At 53.7% G+C, this 15,201-nt stretch overlaps 1 protein-coding gene across 1 annotated transcript; it reads right to left on the reverse strand.

Moving 5' to 3' along the window:
• Positions 1-755: 755 nt before the first annotated feature.
• On the reverse strand, positions 756-8,176 carry DGCR6 (DiGeorge syndrome critical region gene 6). The gene is made up of 5 exons (XM_050318727.1): positions 8,034-8,176; positions 7,806-7,966; positions 7,263-7,363; positions 3,513-3,653; positions 756-1,495 (listed from the first exon to the last, which is right to left on the reverse strand). Exons 1-5 carry the CDS (start codon positions 8,168-8,170, stop codon positions 1,412-1,414), a joined length of 624 nt encoding a protein of 207 aa, XP_050174684.1. The 5' UTR covers positions 8,171-8,176; the 3' UTR covers positions 756-1,411.
• Positions 8,177-15,201: the final 7,025 nt, after the last annotated feature.

Genomic DNA, 15,201 nt, shown 5'->3' on the forward strand with positions numbered 1-15,201 from the left:
ACGGTAGCAACCAGCAATCCCGGACCAAAGTGGGCTCCAGTCCCCACCCCCAAGGGCAGTGCAGTGGGGCTGAACCCACCAACAGTAACCCCAATCCAAGCTTCTCCAGCCACACCATTGCTCTGTTGCTGCTGCAGTGATTCCAGAGCACTTGTGTAGAGGAAGGGGGGGGACTTCTGGAAGGCAGCATGACCCCCAGCATCTGGGCATCCTTTCCTGTGATAGAACCCATCATTATCCCTGCCCTCCTCATTCTCACCTCGGGAAGCAATTCCTTGCTAATAGCTCTGGCCACAAACACAGATGCTGACTTCACCTGGTCAAGTACCAGTGACTACCATGTATTCCCACTGGAGGATGAAGGTGTCTCCAGAGGAGAATATTGCCCACCTTGCCTGTCACCATTTCAGCAGTGGAGTGCAGGCCCCACACCAGCCCACTTTCCAGCTCAGAATTTTCATCCAGGAGGTGGAGACCCCATACAAGCAGTGGGTCTTGTCTCCAGCTACTGAACCATGGTAGCATCATCCCCATGAAAAGGGGTCTCAGTCCTGAATTTCCAACAGCCTCATTGGTCCTTGTAGCTCAGATCTTCCATGTGTTTGTCTTCTTCACCACCAGCTCCCCCCACTAGTTCTTCCAACACCCTGAAAAGTCTCAGAAACACTCCAGGTTCCTTCTCCACTTCCATCTAGCACACCATGAGCCCCATACTCCTAACTGGGGATGGGACAAACCTAACCATAACCACTGGCATTCAGAAAGCTCCAGCCCCAGAAGGTAGGGCAGAGCATTTTATTTCTCTCCATTTGGAAATTGGTCTCCAGCCTTCTCTGCTCTCTGAGACAGTGGGAACACTGCTAACATTAGTCCAGTAAAACTGGGTGAGGCCTGAAATCCTTCTTTAATACAGATGATACTGGTACCTGCCTGGAGGAGGCTCTGTGAAGGGTCTGCCTGTCTAAGAGGCTGTTTCTGCTTCAAGCACACAGAGAAGCATCTTCCGGTAGATAAACCTTGGAATTGTTTTTCCCCCAAGTTTTATTCATCTAAACACAGGGCCACCATCACACAGCAGGTCTGGGTTTGCTGCCTCGGGTGGTGCAGCCTTGGCTCAGTAACGACCTCAGCAACACTGCAGAATGTTTGTGGCAGGTGAACATGCACCATCAGATCCCAACTGAGCCAGATGCAACTGACACCTTGTTCTGATGACCAGAGAGGCAGCCCGAGGCTCCCAACCCCGCTGTGCTGGGCTCTGCTCACCCCAGCTCTAATCCAAGTGTCCCAGCGAGTTCTTCTATACCCAGAGCCTCTTCCTGACATGATACAAAGCATTTGCATGGACAATTTGTCCTTCAGAGGGAAGTCAGAAGAAGAACTATGGAAAGTGAATAGCAGATTTGCTCCTTCAGGAAAAAGCTTTCTCGGCCTCAGCTTCCTTCTGCTGCAACTTCCGAATCAGCTCCAGCAAATTCATCTGCAGAGTCAGCTCCTGCAAAGGGAAAGAGACATATCTACAAGATGATCCCATTCCCTCCTACAGAAAGCAGAAAGAACTGGCTTATACCAGCCCCTCAAGAGCTACACCTTTTAAGGGAACAAAAAAAACCAACCAGGCAAATAGAAACCAAAGGCTTCATTCTGTTTAAGCATTTCTCTAAAATATAGAGCAGTAACATCTTAGCAGACCTGCTGCAAACTGTGGTTGTCTTAGGAATGCTGGGGCTTTTGGATTCCTTAAGGATTCAGAAATGCTCGCTCTTCTTGACGGTGATAAATGTGTAAGGGCCATGAGGGCTGGCCAGGGGCACTAGCATCCCCTTGCACCTGCACAGCCACACACCCCAGAGGATGTTCTCCAAGTTCCTCCCCTCCTCCTTCAGCAGCATCTCCAACTCCTTGACCCTTTCCCAGCACAGAAGGGTAGAAAGAGGAGAAATCACTTTAGGTGCCTTCTAAAGTGGGGTCCAAGCCAGGAGCAACACATGGCTGTGCTGGTGCATCATATTCCCTGCAGGCATTTCATTCCCCATCAAAAACTCCCTTTCCCATGACTGCAATCAAGTGGAGACACTGTCCCCTGTAGTCACCACCAGCAGCTTATGGTTTCTTTACCATTGGCTCCTTCTTAGTTATGTTTATCTCAGAGACAACACAGTGGAGCTGCTAATTTGCAAGTCCAGGGCTGTGACTCAGCCCTGCAGACATGATGCTATGGAATTAAATATCTATTTTTGTAAAAATACATCCACTGTATAAGCAGGTATTTTACACAGACTGGGAGGAAACACATCAGCTGATGGGAACCATATGGAGAACAGATTCCAGCAGGGATTTCTTGGTGGCATTCACAGTCACAAACCCAGCAAACAGGAACCCTGCTACGGGTTATTACTTACAAAAACAACATAAAAGGCAGGGCAGGAGTGCGAGAAAGGACTGCCTGCATTATACAGCTGGGGAATAGCAGCACAGGGAAAATGAGAGGCTTATTCAAGGCTCCACAATTGGGAATCATGTGGGTGGGTGTTAGAAAAATGCTTGTTTCGCTCTGTTTAAGCCATCTTTTCTCACCAGTAGGTCTTTATCAAACTGACATTTAATCAGCTGAAAAAACAGAGTTAAGAACAGCCTGTCTCTGCGTTCCCTGCAAACTTGTGTGACTTTACAACAGGACTTGGGAAGTTTTTCATTCCTGTGGTGGCATAAAGACAACAGGGACAAACAGAGGTGATTGCTCAGATGTTTTGAGAGCAAATGCACTGAGCAAACTGGGAACAATTCTCTAATCACAGTCCGAGATCATCAGATCCAGAAAGTCACATGCAAGAGGGAACAAGGTACCTAATAAACAGACTCCTGAAGCCAGTTTGTACAGCTAAGCTAGATACAGAAACAGTAAATCACTTATTTTCGTGTTATTCAGATCCGTTTGAGAGTCACAGGACTGCAGGCTGTTGGCACAGTGTTTTTTCTCTCCATACTGGGAAAAATATTGCAGGAAGTTGGGAATGCTGCCCAGTGGTACCTGTGTTTCTGCTCCTTTGTTACAAACTGGGTAAGAGGTCTGCCCAGAGCACATCACCCACCAGCTGAGAGGCAAGGGACAGATCTTTCTGACCCGGAGATCCACAGTTCATTAACAGCAGCTTCTATTTTAAATTAAAGATATTAACCCAAGATTACTGTCAAACAGAATCATTAAATGGTTTGGGTTTTAAGGGACCTTAAAACTCATCTCATTCCATCCCCCTGCCCTTGGCAGGGACACCTTCCACTAGCCCACGTTGCTCCAAGCCCTGTCCAACCTGGCCTTGGACACTCTTCCAGGGATGGGGCAGACACAGCTTCTCTGGGCAACCTGGGCCAGGGCCTGCCCACCCTCACAGGGAAGAATTCCTTCCCAATATCCCATCTAACCCTGCCCTCTGGCAGTGGGAAGCCATTCCCCCTGTCCTGTCACTCCAGACCCTTTTCAAAATACCTCACCCGCCTGCCCAAACACCAACCTGGGGATTGGTGGTGATGTAGAATCCAGACACCCCGGCCTTCTCCAGGGTGCTCTGTTGGTCGATCACTTTTTGGTCCAGCTCTAGGACTATCTTCTCATCCATCATTCGCTGTTCCTCTCGGATCTGTTGCTCCATAGCCTGAAAAACATAACAGTCAATGGAAAAAAGTGGAATATCTGCCTTTCTCCTGGCTTCTTCTCATCTCTAACACTTTTACTGGAACCCAAGAGCAAGAGGGCCCTGAATCCCTCCTGATGAGCCCGGTGACAGAAGCGGGCAATCCACACAGCCCCAAAGTCTTACCACCTCTGCCTCCAAAGTTCCCACTCAAGAAAATGCAGGGAAGTCATGGGAGCAGCCTGCTCTCTGTGTGTCTGGAGACCAAGAAAGACCATGAGGAACCAGCCAGTGTCCAAACGACTTTTCCTGATGAGCCACTGCCTGAGCTATGGCTGAGCTCAGTCCAACAGCTGTGTGCTCCTCTCAACTGAGGCTGAAGGGGGACTTGGAGGAGTAACACAGGCCACTAAAGCTCATCAAGGTGTCAGCTCGAATGCCTCCCAGAGACTCCCTGGACACTAACACAGAGCTGGAGCTATAAATCCCACCCAGATCCCATTTATTCATGAAAGGATCTGAACGCCAGGGCTCTATCTTTGACAGACTGAGAACATTAACAAACAAGGACATTGCCAGAATAGTTCCAACCAGGAGGACACGGCCCCTCCTGCCTTGCCAACATCTGCCCAAACCTCAGCAGAGAGAAGAAATGGAGCACAGCAAACATGTCAATGCCAAAGGCACTCTGGAAATCGGGAGAAGAAGCAGAGAGCAGGAGGACTGCAGGAGATGAGCAGAGCCCAGCTCAAATAAACACCTCTTGTGTGTGCACAGGCAAGGTGACACACCCTCACCAGGTGCACTGAGCAGCAGAATTCCTTTGCAAGCCACATGGAAAAATAGGAAACATCACATTCCATCAAAATACAATGGCAATATCATTCTTCTAGGGTGAGCAGGAGCATGGGGGAGGGGATTCTCCCCCTCTGTTCCACTCAGAGGTTGAAACAAGGTAATCTTTAAGGCCTCTTCCAAACCGAACCATTCCATGATTCTGTGATTCTCCTGCATAGAAATAAATGGCTCAGGTTTCAACTTTTCAGTCATGCAATGCTGTCCCTATATAACACAGAGAACAGAGGCACGTGTTCAGCTGGAAATATCCATGAGGTTAAATTATCCTCATTGCACAGAAAGGGAGAAGTCACAAACCCCAGGATTTCCTGCACCACTGGCTGGTGATTTAACAGACCTGAAAGGGGAGATGAATGCATCCATGCTGCCAGAATTCCTAGGGAAAATCCAGAATTTGAGTGACAGAGATCTCGACGATGAACAGTCTGGGAAAGAGCTGTGTCTGAAGCATGGATATATCCATGGTTCTGCAAAAGGCCTGACCTAATGAAGAGCAAGAGCTACCTCTTGGAACCTTTCCTGGATGCAATCAGCACATCACAGTGAGAGAGTTTCACAAAACCACTTGCTATTAAGGAGGATGCAGGACTTGGATCCACCAGAAGATGATCCTACACCATCAGCTCCAGAGAAAACACTCAGGGCAAGACCTTACTGGAATAAACAGGAGAAAATTCAAAACAGCTCAAGCCCCAAGCGGAGAGGCAGAGGGGTGACTGTTCCTTCGCTACGGGATGCTGAGGAACCCAAGCAAGCTCTGTCCTCACACCTTCTTCAGTCCAGGGGTTCATCCCTCGTTCTCCAGATTTTCCTTCCTCCCAGCCAGCTTAGTGTGCTGCCCACACCATCCTCTCCTCCACTTACTTTGCTGGAGGAGTGACTTCTCTTGGACCGGAAAAAAACCCCAAATTTATGTGCCTCACATTGTTTTAGAGTTGGCATCTGATTCTGGGTTATAGAAAAGTGCCAAATCTTGAAGGAACTGAGGCTTAAACACAAGTTTTGCTTCAGCTCTGATGACTGATGACCCTGTATGATGGGCAAAGCTTTTCTAAATGCCGCAGGTTCCACTGAGAAGCCAAACATCTAAACCCTACACTTTGTATGACCTCTCCTGGGAGCCCAGTCCCAAGCTGTCTCATGGGAGCTGGTCTTGGAAAACTTTAACCACAGAGAGCAGCTCCCGTTAGACACAGATGTTACAGATATGATTGATCTGTTCCCAAAATGCTCTACAGCAGGCTTGTCAGAGCACACAAAAAGGAAAAAGTTACCCTATTAACACCTGGGAGAAGAAAACTGAAGACAGGCGAGGAAAGGTAAAAGGAAGTGGGAAGAAGTTTGCACAGCATGTAAGACAAGGCAAAATGAGATGTATGTGGGTGACTTAATGAGTGACAAAACATTGGAAAATGTTTAAAACAGGCAGGAGAGATTATTACTTACTGCAAGTCTAAGTCACTCAGAGAGGGAATAACAGGGATAGCTTGGCTTTAGTCACCTTGACAGGAGGAATATGGAAACACCAAAGGATCCAACAGTGAGTGCTTATCATGGGCAAAGGCAGGAAAGAGCCTTTCTTTAAGCAATTCTCGTTTGCCTAACATGGAGCAAAATAACTTCCCCATTTTCCTCCATCAATTAATATAACTGGCTACTTGCCTGTAGCTATCAACAACATTAAAAAAAGTCCTTTGGGACTGGACCTACAAGTGCCTTTTCCAAATACCTGGGGATGCTCTCAGAAACAATTGCTACACTTAGGAATCTCGAGATATTTCCTTCCTATCAGTGCTACTAAAAAATGTGGTTTTGAGTATTCTCTGCTTTTGACTTGCTATGACATTATGGCAGATCTTGGGCACCTTCTCCATGTTTTCTATCACTTGCTTCCGTCCAACAGTGATGAATCATTAAACCACTGTGGAGAGCATCGCCTTTGGAGAGGGCTCCTGAACTTCCATGATTCCCAGATCATACCTGGACCGCAGCTCTACTAGATGGCAAGAGCCTGGGCCCTGGGAGGACAAAGGACAGAGCAAGAGGAGGAGACCTCCAAATTGGGGTGGGGGAACCTTGGTCTGTGCTAGCAAGGCCAGTCAGGATGGCTGGTGGCTCCCAAGGCTGCATCCCCTCTGGGGGTGCTTTGGTGCTCCTCCAACAACAAGACCCCCGGGAAGGGACACAGCTCTGCACCCAGCCCCCCTCCCCTCCATCTCCCCCACAGCTCCCCTCCCTCCATCTCCCCACAGCTCCCCTCCCTCCATCTCCCCACAGCTCCCCTCCTCCATCTCCCCACAGCTCCCTTCCTCCATCTCCCCCACAGCTCCCCTTCCTCCATCTCCCCCACAGCTCCCCTCCCCTCCATCTCCCCACAGCTCCCCTCCCTCCATCTCCCCACAGCTCCCCTCCCTCCATCTCCCCACAGCTCCCCTCCCCTCCATCTCCCCACAGCTCCCCCTCCCTCCATCTCCCCACAGCTCCCCTCCCTCCATCTCCCCACAGCTCCCCCTCCTCCATCTCCCCACAGCTCCCCTCACCTCCATCTCCCCACAGCTCCCCTCCCTCCATCTCCCCACAGCTCCCCTCCTCCATCTCCCCACAGCTCCCCTCCCCTCCATCTCCCCCACAGCTCCCTCCCCTCCATCTCCCCACAGCTCCCCCTCACCTCCATCTCCCACAGCTCCCCTCCTCCATCTCCCCACAGCTCCCCTCCCCTCCATCTCCCCACAGCTCCCCCTCACCTCCATCTCCCCCACAGCTCCCCCTCACCTCCATCTCTCTCTGCTGGGCGGCGCGGAGCAGCGGCAGGTTGTGGGGCCTGCAGCACTGCTGGGCCTCCTTGTGCCGGTGGAACAGCTCCTGCTTCAGCCCTGCCATGGGCACGGGGGGCTCAGGAGGGCACTCTGCTGCCAGGTCCCCGCCGGTGCCACCTCCTACCCCGTGCCCTCCCCACGACCTGTCCCCTGCGGCATCACTCCTCGCAGTCCCCTTGTGCCTTCACAACCCAGCCCTCAGCATCCACAGAACCTGACCCCTGTGTGTCCCCCTCCCCAGTGCCCCCACAACCTGCCCCCCCGTGTCACCCTCCACCTCAAAAATGCCCCAGGCTCCCCAGCGCCTCCCTGCACTGCTGCCCCCGTTGCTCCCGAGCTGGCCCCCCGTGTCCCCCCGTATCCCGGGACCGCCCCCCCGTGTCCCGGGATCCCCCCGCTGTGTTCCTCAGTCTCCCGGGACCGTCCCCCGGGTCCCCCCGTGTCCCAGGACTGCCCCCAGTGTCCCCCCGTGTCCCGGGATCGCCTTCGGCCCCGGTACCGCGGTGCTCGCTGTGCAGCTGCCGCCGCTGGCTGTAAAGGTTCTTCTCGGTGAGGTGCTGGATCTCCAGCAGACCCTGCACAATCTCGAACACCGTCCCGTCCAGCAGCGCCAGCGCCAGGTCGGAGAGCGTCGTGTACGAGAGGCGCTGCTGGCAGGGGCTGCGGGAGCGCACCGGGTCAGCGCGGGCGCCGCGAGCGGCCCCCGCCCCCACCGCGCGGGGCTCACCTGGGCAGCGCCTTGACGAGCGCCTGCAGCTCGGCCAGGAGCCGGCGGTGCCGCTCCTGCTGCCGGGACAGCCCGAGCTGCGGCTGCTCCTGCTCGGCCTCGGCCTCCGCCGCGCCGGGCCGCGCCATGGCCGCCATGCCCGCGCCACCGCGCGCCGCTACCGCCCCGCCCCTCGGCACCACCAATCCCCGCCCCCATCGCCCCGCCCCTCGGCACCCACCAATCCCCGCCCACACTGCCCCGCCCTCGCCCCGCCCCTTTCGTCCCGCCCATCGGCATCTACCAATCCCCGCCCCATCCCTCCCTGGCCCCGCCCCTTTGCCACGCCCCCTCAGCCCCACCGGCTCCCGGCCGCTGTTCCCGGTCCCGCTCTCGGCCGCCATTCCTGGCGCTCCCTCTCGACATTCGCGGCACGTCCTCGGTCCCGACCTGTCCCGGCGGCACGGCGGAGCACCGCCCGCCGCCCCGCCTGCCCTGCGACCCGGACTGGCCAGCGGTCGGAGATTTCCAGGCGGTTCCTCTATAGACCATCCCATGTGATGCACGGGCGGGGATCCCGAAGTGTCTCGCTGCTCCGGCTTGGAAGTAGCTGCAGATGTTTTAAATTACTTTGTCAGGACAGTTTCGGATGGAATTCGTCCGCTTTGGAATGGGTGGCACAGGGTGACTTCAATGCAGGCAAAAATGAGGTGACCGCCGGCATCACCGGCACCGGTAGAATTTCACTGTCAGAGGCCATTCCAGCCCGTGAGCTGGGTAACATTCCCTACGGAGACATCGCCAGGGCTATGCTGGGCAATGTTTTCGGGTGCCCTGGGAAGGTCGAGGCTACGTGGCTGCCCAGATCCCTTCCAATCCTTGAAAACACACGGAGTCGTGGAACAGTGATGGGTTCTCCTCGAGAGTGCTGGGGTGTGGGTGATGAGAGCTGGCACAGGCAGAGCTGTGCATTCATGGCAGCAGTCAAAGGAAAAGGTGCCTGGCTTGAATCAGCAAAATGAAAGACTTGTTGAAATGGATTAAAATGCCTTAAAAATATTGGATTTAATAGGACTTCAAAGCCTACAGAAGCTGTGCTGCCTCTTGAGGGAACTGGAAATGGCTGTGCGAGCGATCATGAAGCATCCCCAGTCAAATGGAAAAACATCCCTGAGTAGAGATTGCCTTCTTTCAGTACCCCTGCTTCCCCCCTTCATTGCCTCAAATTTCCATTCAAGGATTCCCAAATCCCAAGTGCTGTAGAGGCTTTGGGTGGGCTGACTGGAGATCCCTCTGCCTCTAGGCTGCTTAGACCTTGTGCAGTTAACCCTGCTATGTCCATCTGTCCTGCCCATCGCCCACCCTGCCTGCTCTTCCTCCAGCCTGGGGGCAACATCCCCACGGAATGACTTCCTCATATGTTGAACAGGCAAATTACTCCAACCCCAACCTCAGGAACCACCACGAGGTTGTGCTGTGCTGAAGCAGCCAGAGGATGAGTGCTGCAGCCTGCTGAGCTGCCAGGGAAGGGAAAAAAGGGTCTTTTTTTTTTAATGCAGAGCTATGAGCTGTGCTGGCCAGCTTTGGCTGGGGCAATATCCTGGATCGGTATGAAAACATCCCCAGCAGTTTGCCATCCTCCACCGTAAAGTTTTGATGGCAGCTTTTGCTAAATATGCCTCTCTGTTTGTCATCTGCTGTCACAGAGTTTTGCTGCCCCAGGGAATTCCCCCAGCAGCACAACCCAAAATCTCTTTGTCAGACTGGGATGCTCAGGTATGGTGACCAAACTTCACCTGGAACAGAAGCAGACCAGCTGCCTCCCCTCACACAACTGGCCACACTGGTGAGGACCTAAATGCCACCTTCCTTGTCCTCTGCAAGTGTCACATCCCCAAAGGCACAACACAGAGCAGCCCCTGCCTTGACTTCACTGCCCTCATGGACTCACCAGGCTTTGCTCCCTTCCCAAGGCTCTTTCGAGGGGGGTTCAAGCCTGGGGGTGTCTGCCTGTGGGGAGGGTTGTGTCGACCGCAGTCCCTGAGTGGCAGCAGGCTGGAGGGAAAAGGCCGAGGAGGCTCCAGTGGTGCATGGCCAGGATGGTGGGCAGGGGCCATGGAGGTCACCCCTGCGAGTAGAAAGGGGGGCAGCCGAGGGGCTCAGCCCAGGGAAGAGGGGGACACCTCAGGGGCACTCTCCGGCCATGCCAGCAAAGGAGTGAGCACGATCTGGTGTCTGTGCACCCCTGTGAAGGCAGAGGGAGGGGGACGCCGGGCCCTCTGCTCTGCCGCGGACATTCCTCTCCCTTCCTTTGTGCTGCAGGAAATCTGCGCTTCCTCCCTTCCCAGTGCTGCTCCCGCCTCAATCGCTAACAGATGTGGGTCCCATGCACTCCTCGTTAGCCTGGCAGCTCCGGGTGCTGCCTTTGCATCCTGCAGGGTTGGGGATTCAAAAGCTGGGATTTGGGGGGTCCTGGGAAGGGAACTGAGCTGGCGTGTGCTCCATGAAGTACCTGGCCCTGATTTGCACAGGGATCATTGCTGGGCCAGGATACTCGTGGGGATGTAGGGCAGAGTAAGAGGGGCTGGGGAAGAGCCATGCTCCCACCACATCATCCTGCTCCAGCTGCCTCTGGCCAATGTGCATTGAGTGATGTGCCCTGCCAGGCAGGATGAGCCCACATGCTCATGGCCATGGGAGCTCTGCAGCGGGAGAGCAGGATGCTCCTTCCCTTGGCACAGAGGAATCTTTGACTGATCCTGTCCTGCTGCTGCTTCCTGAGCCCTCAGCCAGCCACGGGGCTTTCCTCACACTTCCAGTGCAGAGGAGAGTGGACGGAATGAGAACACTTCATGGGATGTAGCCTGTGACCTGGTGTGGGATGAGTGTGGTCATCCAGAGGGCCATGGGATTCTGTATCCCTCTGGAGCCACTTGCCTTGGCCCTAAGAAAGAGGTGGGGTTCAGGCTTCTTGCACTCACCTACACGGAAAATATCTCCCAGGATGGAGAGATTTGGAAAGGTGTCCACTGCCTGTTTAGGGAAGGGATGCCTCAGTGTCCCTTTCCTGCAGCAGGCACATTTGCACATTCAGAAATGCTGGAAAACGGCATTTTTAGGGCTTTGCTGGATCCTGAGTTGAGCAAAGATGGCACCAGGAGTGGAGTGTGCACAGAGCACAGTGCACCGGGGCACACTGCCATGAGGAATAATCCTCCAGAGAAGCCCGAGCGCACACCTGTCCATGGGAGATGGCTATCCAAGCTTGGAGTTCCTGAGGACTGCCACGTTACCACGGCTCTGAATCACTGCTGCAGAGCTGGGAGCACCTCCACAGCCTTTGGTGAGAGCAGTGTCACCGGGCAGCCAGCTGTCACTGAAAGAGGCCACTGCACTGCCAAGTTTGTACCAAACATGGCTTTACTGCCTTTACTGTGGAGCCAGGGACAAGTCAGTATGATCTGATGCCTGTGCTGGGAGCTGACAAGCATGCCACCAGTGGCTCTGCTCCCTATGGCATGTACCAGAGCTGGTGACTCGACAGCAGCTCAGCCTGAGCCGTGGTGCCCTCAGCCCAAGCCCAAACCAGTCAGTCCCTTGCTCAGGCATGGAGCCAAAAAGCAGCAACCTCCCACAGGGCTAGGTCTGGGGGGCTCCTCTCCTCAAGGGCTGGATCTGTCTCTCCTCAGCTGGCTTGGCTTGGATGGTTTCCCCAAGTCTCCTCCAGCTCCTCTGGATTCTCCAACACCTGTACCAGCCCCCTACACCCCTGGGGAAGGGACTACAGCAGCAGCCCCCTGACTCCTCTCTGCAGTGGGTGTGTAGTCACCCACCACAGAGGCTTTGCTACCCATCCCCAGCTTCCTGTCTCCTTTTTCAAGCCGCTATAAGCTTGTGTGGGCCCTCAGCCACATCCCCCAGGTGAGGGGAGCACATGGCTGGGACCACCAGAGCCTCAGCCTTGGGCTCACCGGATTTATTTCAATTTAAACACTGTGGAGTAAAAGCATTTCCCCTGCTCTGGCCTCTGGAGCTGAATATTTGAATGGGAATTTCACCCCCGAGCTGCAGCTAAAATAAGATCTGGATTGAGGTGGTCGCTGTCTCTCAGTGGTGCTGGGTAAAGCCTCCGAGCTCCCTTCCTGGCTTGGCTGGGGGTGTGGTTGGGAGAGCAAGGGCTACTGGGCTGGAAGAGCTCGGCTTGACCTGCCGTGAGGAGCATGCGTTGTTACAATGCGTTGGAGAACATGTCCAGGCTTTGGTTGTCTGGGCTGAGCTCCCTGGGGACTCAGAGGAGATGCTGCACGCATGCATCCTGACTGCATATCCTTCCTTGGGATGGGACGTGGATGCTCAGCCAGGGCAAATTCATGTTGGTTGTGGCTCAGCATCCCACAAACATCTCGTTTCTTCACTGCCTGCACAGAGAGGGGTGTTAGGTCTGTTTGAGGTGGGGTTACGGGTCTTTACCACCCTGTGGACAACAGCCCTGCCTGGAGAATCTGAGCAAGGGGCAGGAACTGCTTCCCCTGGATGCGTTGGAGAGGCTCCCAACTGGCTGGTGTGGGTGCTCCCAGATCAGTGCATAGGGTTTCATAACCAAGAATGATCTGTGATGAGACAGAAGTGTGTGGGCTTGGCTGGGAGTTGTGTGCAGGGGCCATGGGTTGTGAGGGGTGAGAGAGTGCAGAGGATGTATGGGATGCCAGGGACACACCAGGCTGCAAGGGATGTAAAGGATGTAGTGAGATACAGGGGATTCAGAGGGCTGCAAAGGATGCAAGGGCTGCAAAGGCTGCAGTAGGCTATAAAGAATACAAGGCATGCAAGGAGGCTGCAAGGGATGCAGGGAATGCGACAAGATGTAGGGGGTGCTATGGCATGTAAAGGATACAAGGGATGCAAGAGTTGCAGTGAGCTGCAAGGGATGAGAAGGCTGTGATGGGATGCAGGGATGCAGCAGCCTGCAGACAGTCCATTCCATCCTTTGGCTGGGGCTGCTCAGTTGCCATCCATGCCCCTCTGTGTCAGCAGCCAGACTTTGGCCAGGGGCAGTAACCCCAACTCGTGGGTCCTGAGGACCACTTGAGCAGGGGGCAGCTGCAGGCTGCACTGCCCTGCCCTGAGGGGGACCAAACTCCAACGAGGCAGCTGTGACTCCTCTCCTGCAGACAAGGCACCAATTTAGCCCCCCCGCCCCGACCCCGCCCTGGCATCCTGCACAGCTCTGCGGGGGGAGCACGGCCAGCAGCCAGGGCCGATCATGTGTCTCATAATGAAATGCAGGCCCGGGCAGAGTGATGACATTGCACCGTGATTTGTGCTCCCGCACAGACTAAACAAGGGCGGATGCGGTGTGGCTGCGAGCATAGGCCTGGGGATGAATAAGGTACTGGCAGTGCCGGAGCCTCTGCTTATCTTCTGCCTAATTATTCTTCCTCTCCTGCTCGAAGTGCTTGGATAGACTGCCCTTGTGCTTTCCCTGCAAAAATAGGGATTTTTCTCAAATGATACTTTCAGAAGCTGAAATAAAGGCTCAGGCTCTTGGATCTGCCCAGTGATGTCTCCGTGTGTCCCTTTGCTCTGTGCAGCTCATTGTGATCAGGGATTATTTAGGGCTCTGGAACACATGGAAATGCTTCCACTACTCCACGGGGTGAGGAAGAGCCTTAAAATGGAGCCAAGGTGGGGTTGCTGGGTGGGCAGCCCAGGGAGGTGCTGCCTGCGTGCCCAATGCCTGCTGAGCGGGGAGCTCCAGCTGCAGCCCCCTTCTCACACCCAGTGCTCAGGGCACTGCACTGTGCCCTGCAAAAGGCACATTCGTGTGCACCCCTGAAGTTTGAAGCCCATATGATGCATGGCAGCAGAGGGCAGAGAAGCATGACTGGCTTTGCCTAGCCGTGAGTGCCCATCAGTGGGGACAAAATGACTTTAGAATGGTGCCAGGTCCTGCTTGCAGAGCCTCGAGCTGCTGCTAGGAGGTAACGTCCTTGCCAGGCACCCTGCTGCCCTGTTTCCCAGCAAGTCCTTGCTGGAGCCCCCTGAACTGCAAATCCTCAGGGAAGTGCCCAGCATAGCACTTGTTGGATTCAACATCAAAAGACCAGGTCTGTGGGCATGGTGTTGGGAGGTGCCTGAGTGCCACTGCCATGTGGCCAGCTGCGATGGAGCTGGCACCTGGATGCTGCAGGCTGGGGGCAGGCTGAGCCTGACCTCTCCATCCTCACCTTCAGCTCCTACAACCTAGATAAATAGGTAAGTGCATAAGTGTTTGTGTGTGTGTGTATGCACATATGTATATAAAATAAGTAGAAATTAATATAAATATATAAGCATATATATAAACATATAGAAGGGTATATATCTATACTTATATTCTTATATAAGTGTAAGTGTATGTACTATGTACTCCAGGAGTATATGGGAGAACGTATGAAATATAGGAGTATATAGGAGAATATATGAAAATAAATATTGAAATATAAAAAAAATTTACTCCTGGAGTGTACAGGAGGGCATACATATATATATTATATATATACCCCCCCACAAAAATATGCATGTAATATACATACGCACATATATAAATAAATATAAATAAATATATTCTCCTGGAGTGTATATATATCTCAGTGTCCTGTGTCTTGTGGCATCTTGGGCACAGGGAAAGGCAGCAGTGACAAAACCACCCCCTACCTTCTTTCATGAGGGAAAAGGCTGCAAACACCCACCCAAACACTCCATCATCCCAAGGGAAAGCTGTGGGTGCTGGATCAAGGTGTCCATGCCAAGCTAGGGCTTGGTGATCCACACAGCCTGGCAGCAGGGAGCCCTGTGCCAGCTGGATGGTGGCTGCACAAGTATATCACCCATGTGGCCTGGGGACATCCCAGTGCCCCCAGACTGGCTGTCCCTGCAGTATCCTGGGGAAGGCAGTCAGGGACCCCTGCATCTGTTTTGGGGGGCAAAGAAGGAAATGGCCATTTCTCCATGTGTGATGTAGCCACGTGGAGCCACTACAGGGAGTGTCAGCTGAATAGATATTTATATCCCTATAACCTTGCTGGAGTTCCCCAAGCTCCTCATAATCCCCCTACCCAGCATGAAATTGCCCCTAAAGCTGCTGTACCTCTTCCCAGTGAACACTGAGGGATAAATTTTCTATATAGTTTTGGGAGCCCTGAGTTGT

Source organism: Myiozetetes cayanensis, unplaced genomic scaffold (genome assembly GCF_022539395.1).
Source record: "Myiozetetes cayanensis isolate MyiCay16 unplaced genomic scaffold, myiCay2020 scf21, whole genome shotgun sequence".
NCBI lineage: Eukaryota > Metazoa > Chordata > Aves > Passeriformes > Tyrannidae > Myiozetetes > Myiozetetes cayanensis.

Bases quoted from the DNA above. Each gene is read 5' to 3' on its own strand.
- DGCR6 (XM_050318727.1), bottom strand. From the start codon at position 8,170: ATGGCGGCCATGGCGCGGCCCGGCGCGGCGGAGGCCGAGGCCGAGCAG. The intron at 7,967-8,033 runs GTGAGCCCCGCG...GCGCTCCCGCAG, and splicing joins CTCGTCAAGGCGCTGCCCAG to CCCCTGCCAGCAGCGCCTCT. The intron at 3,654-7,262 runs GTGAGGGGGAGC...TATGTTTTTCAG, and splicing joins CCCAGCAGAGAGAGATGGAG to GCTATGGAGCAACAGATCCG.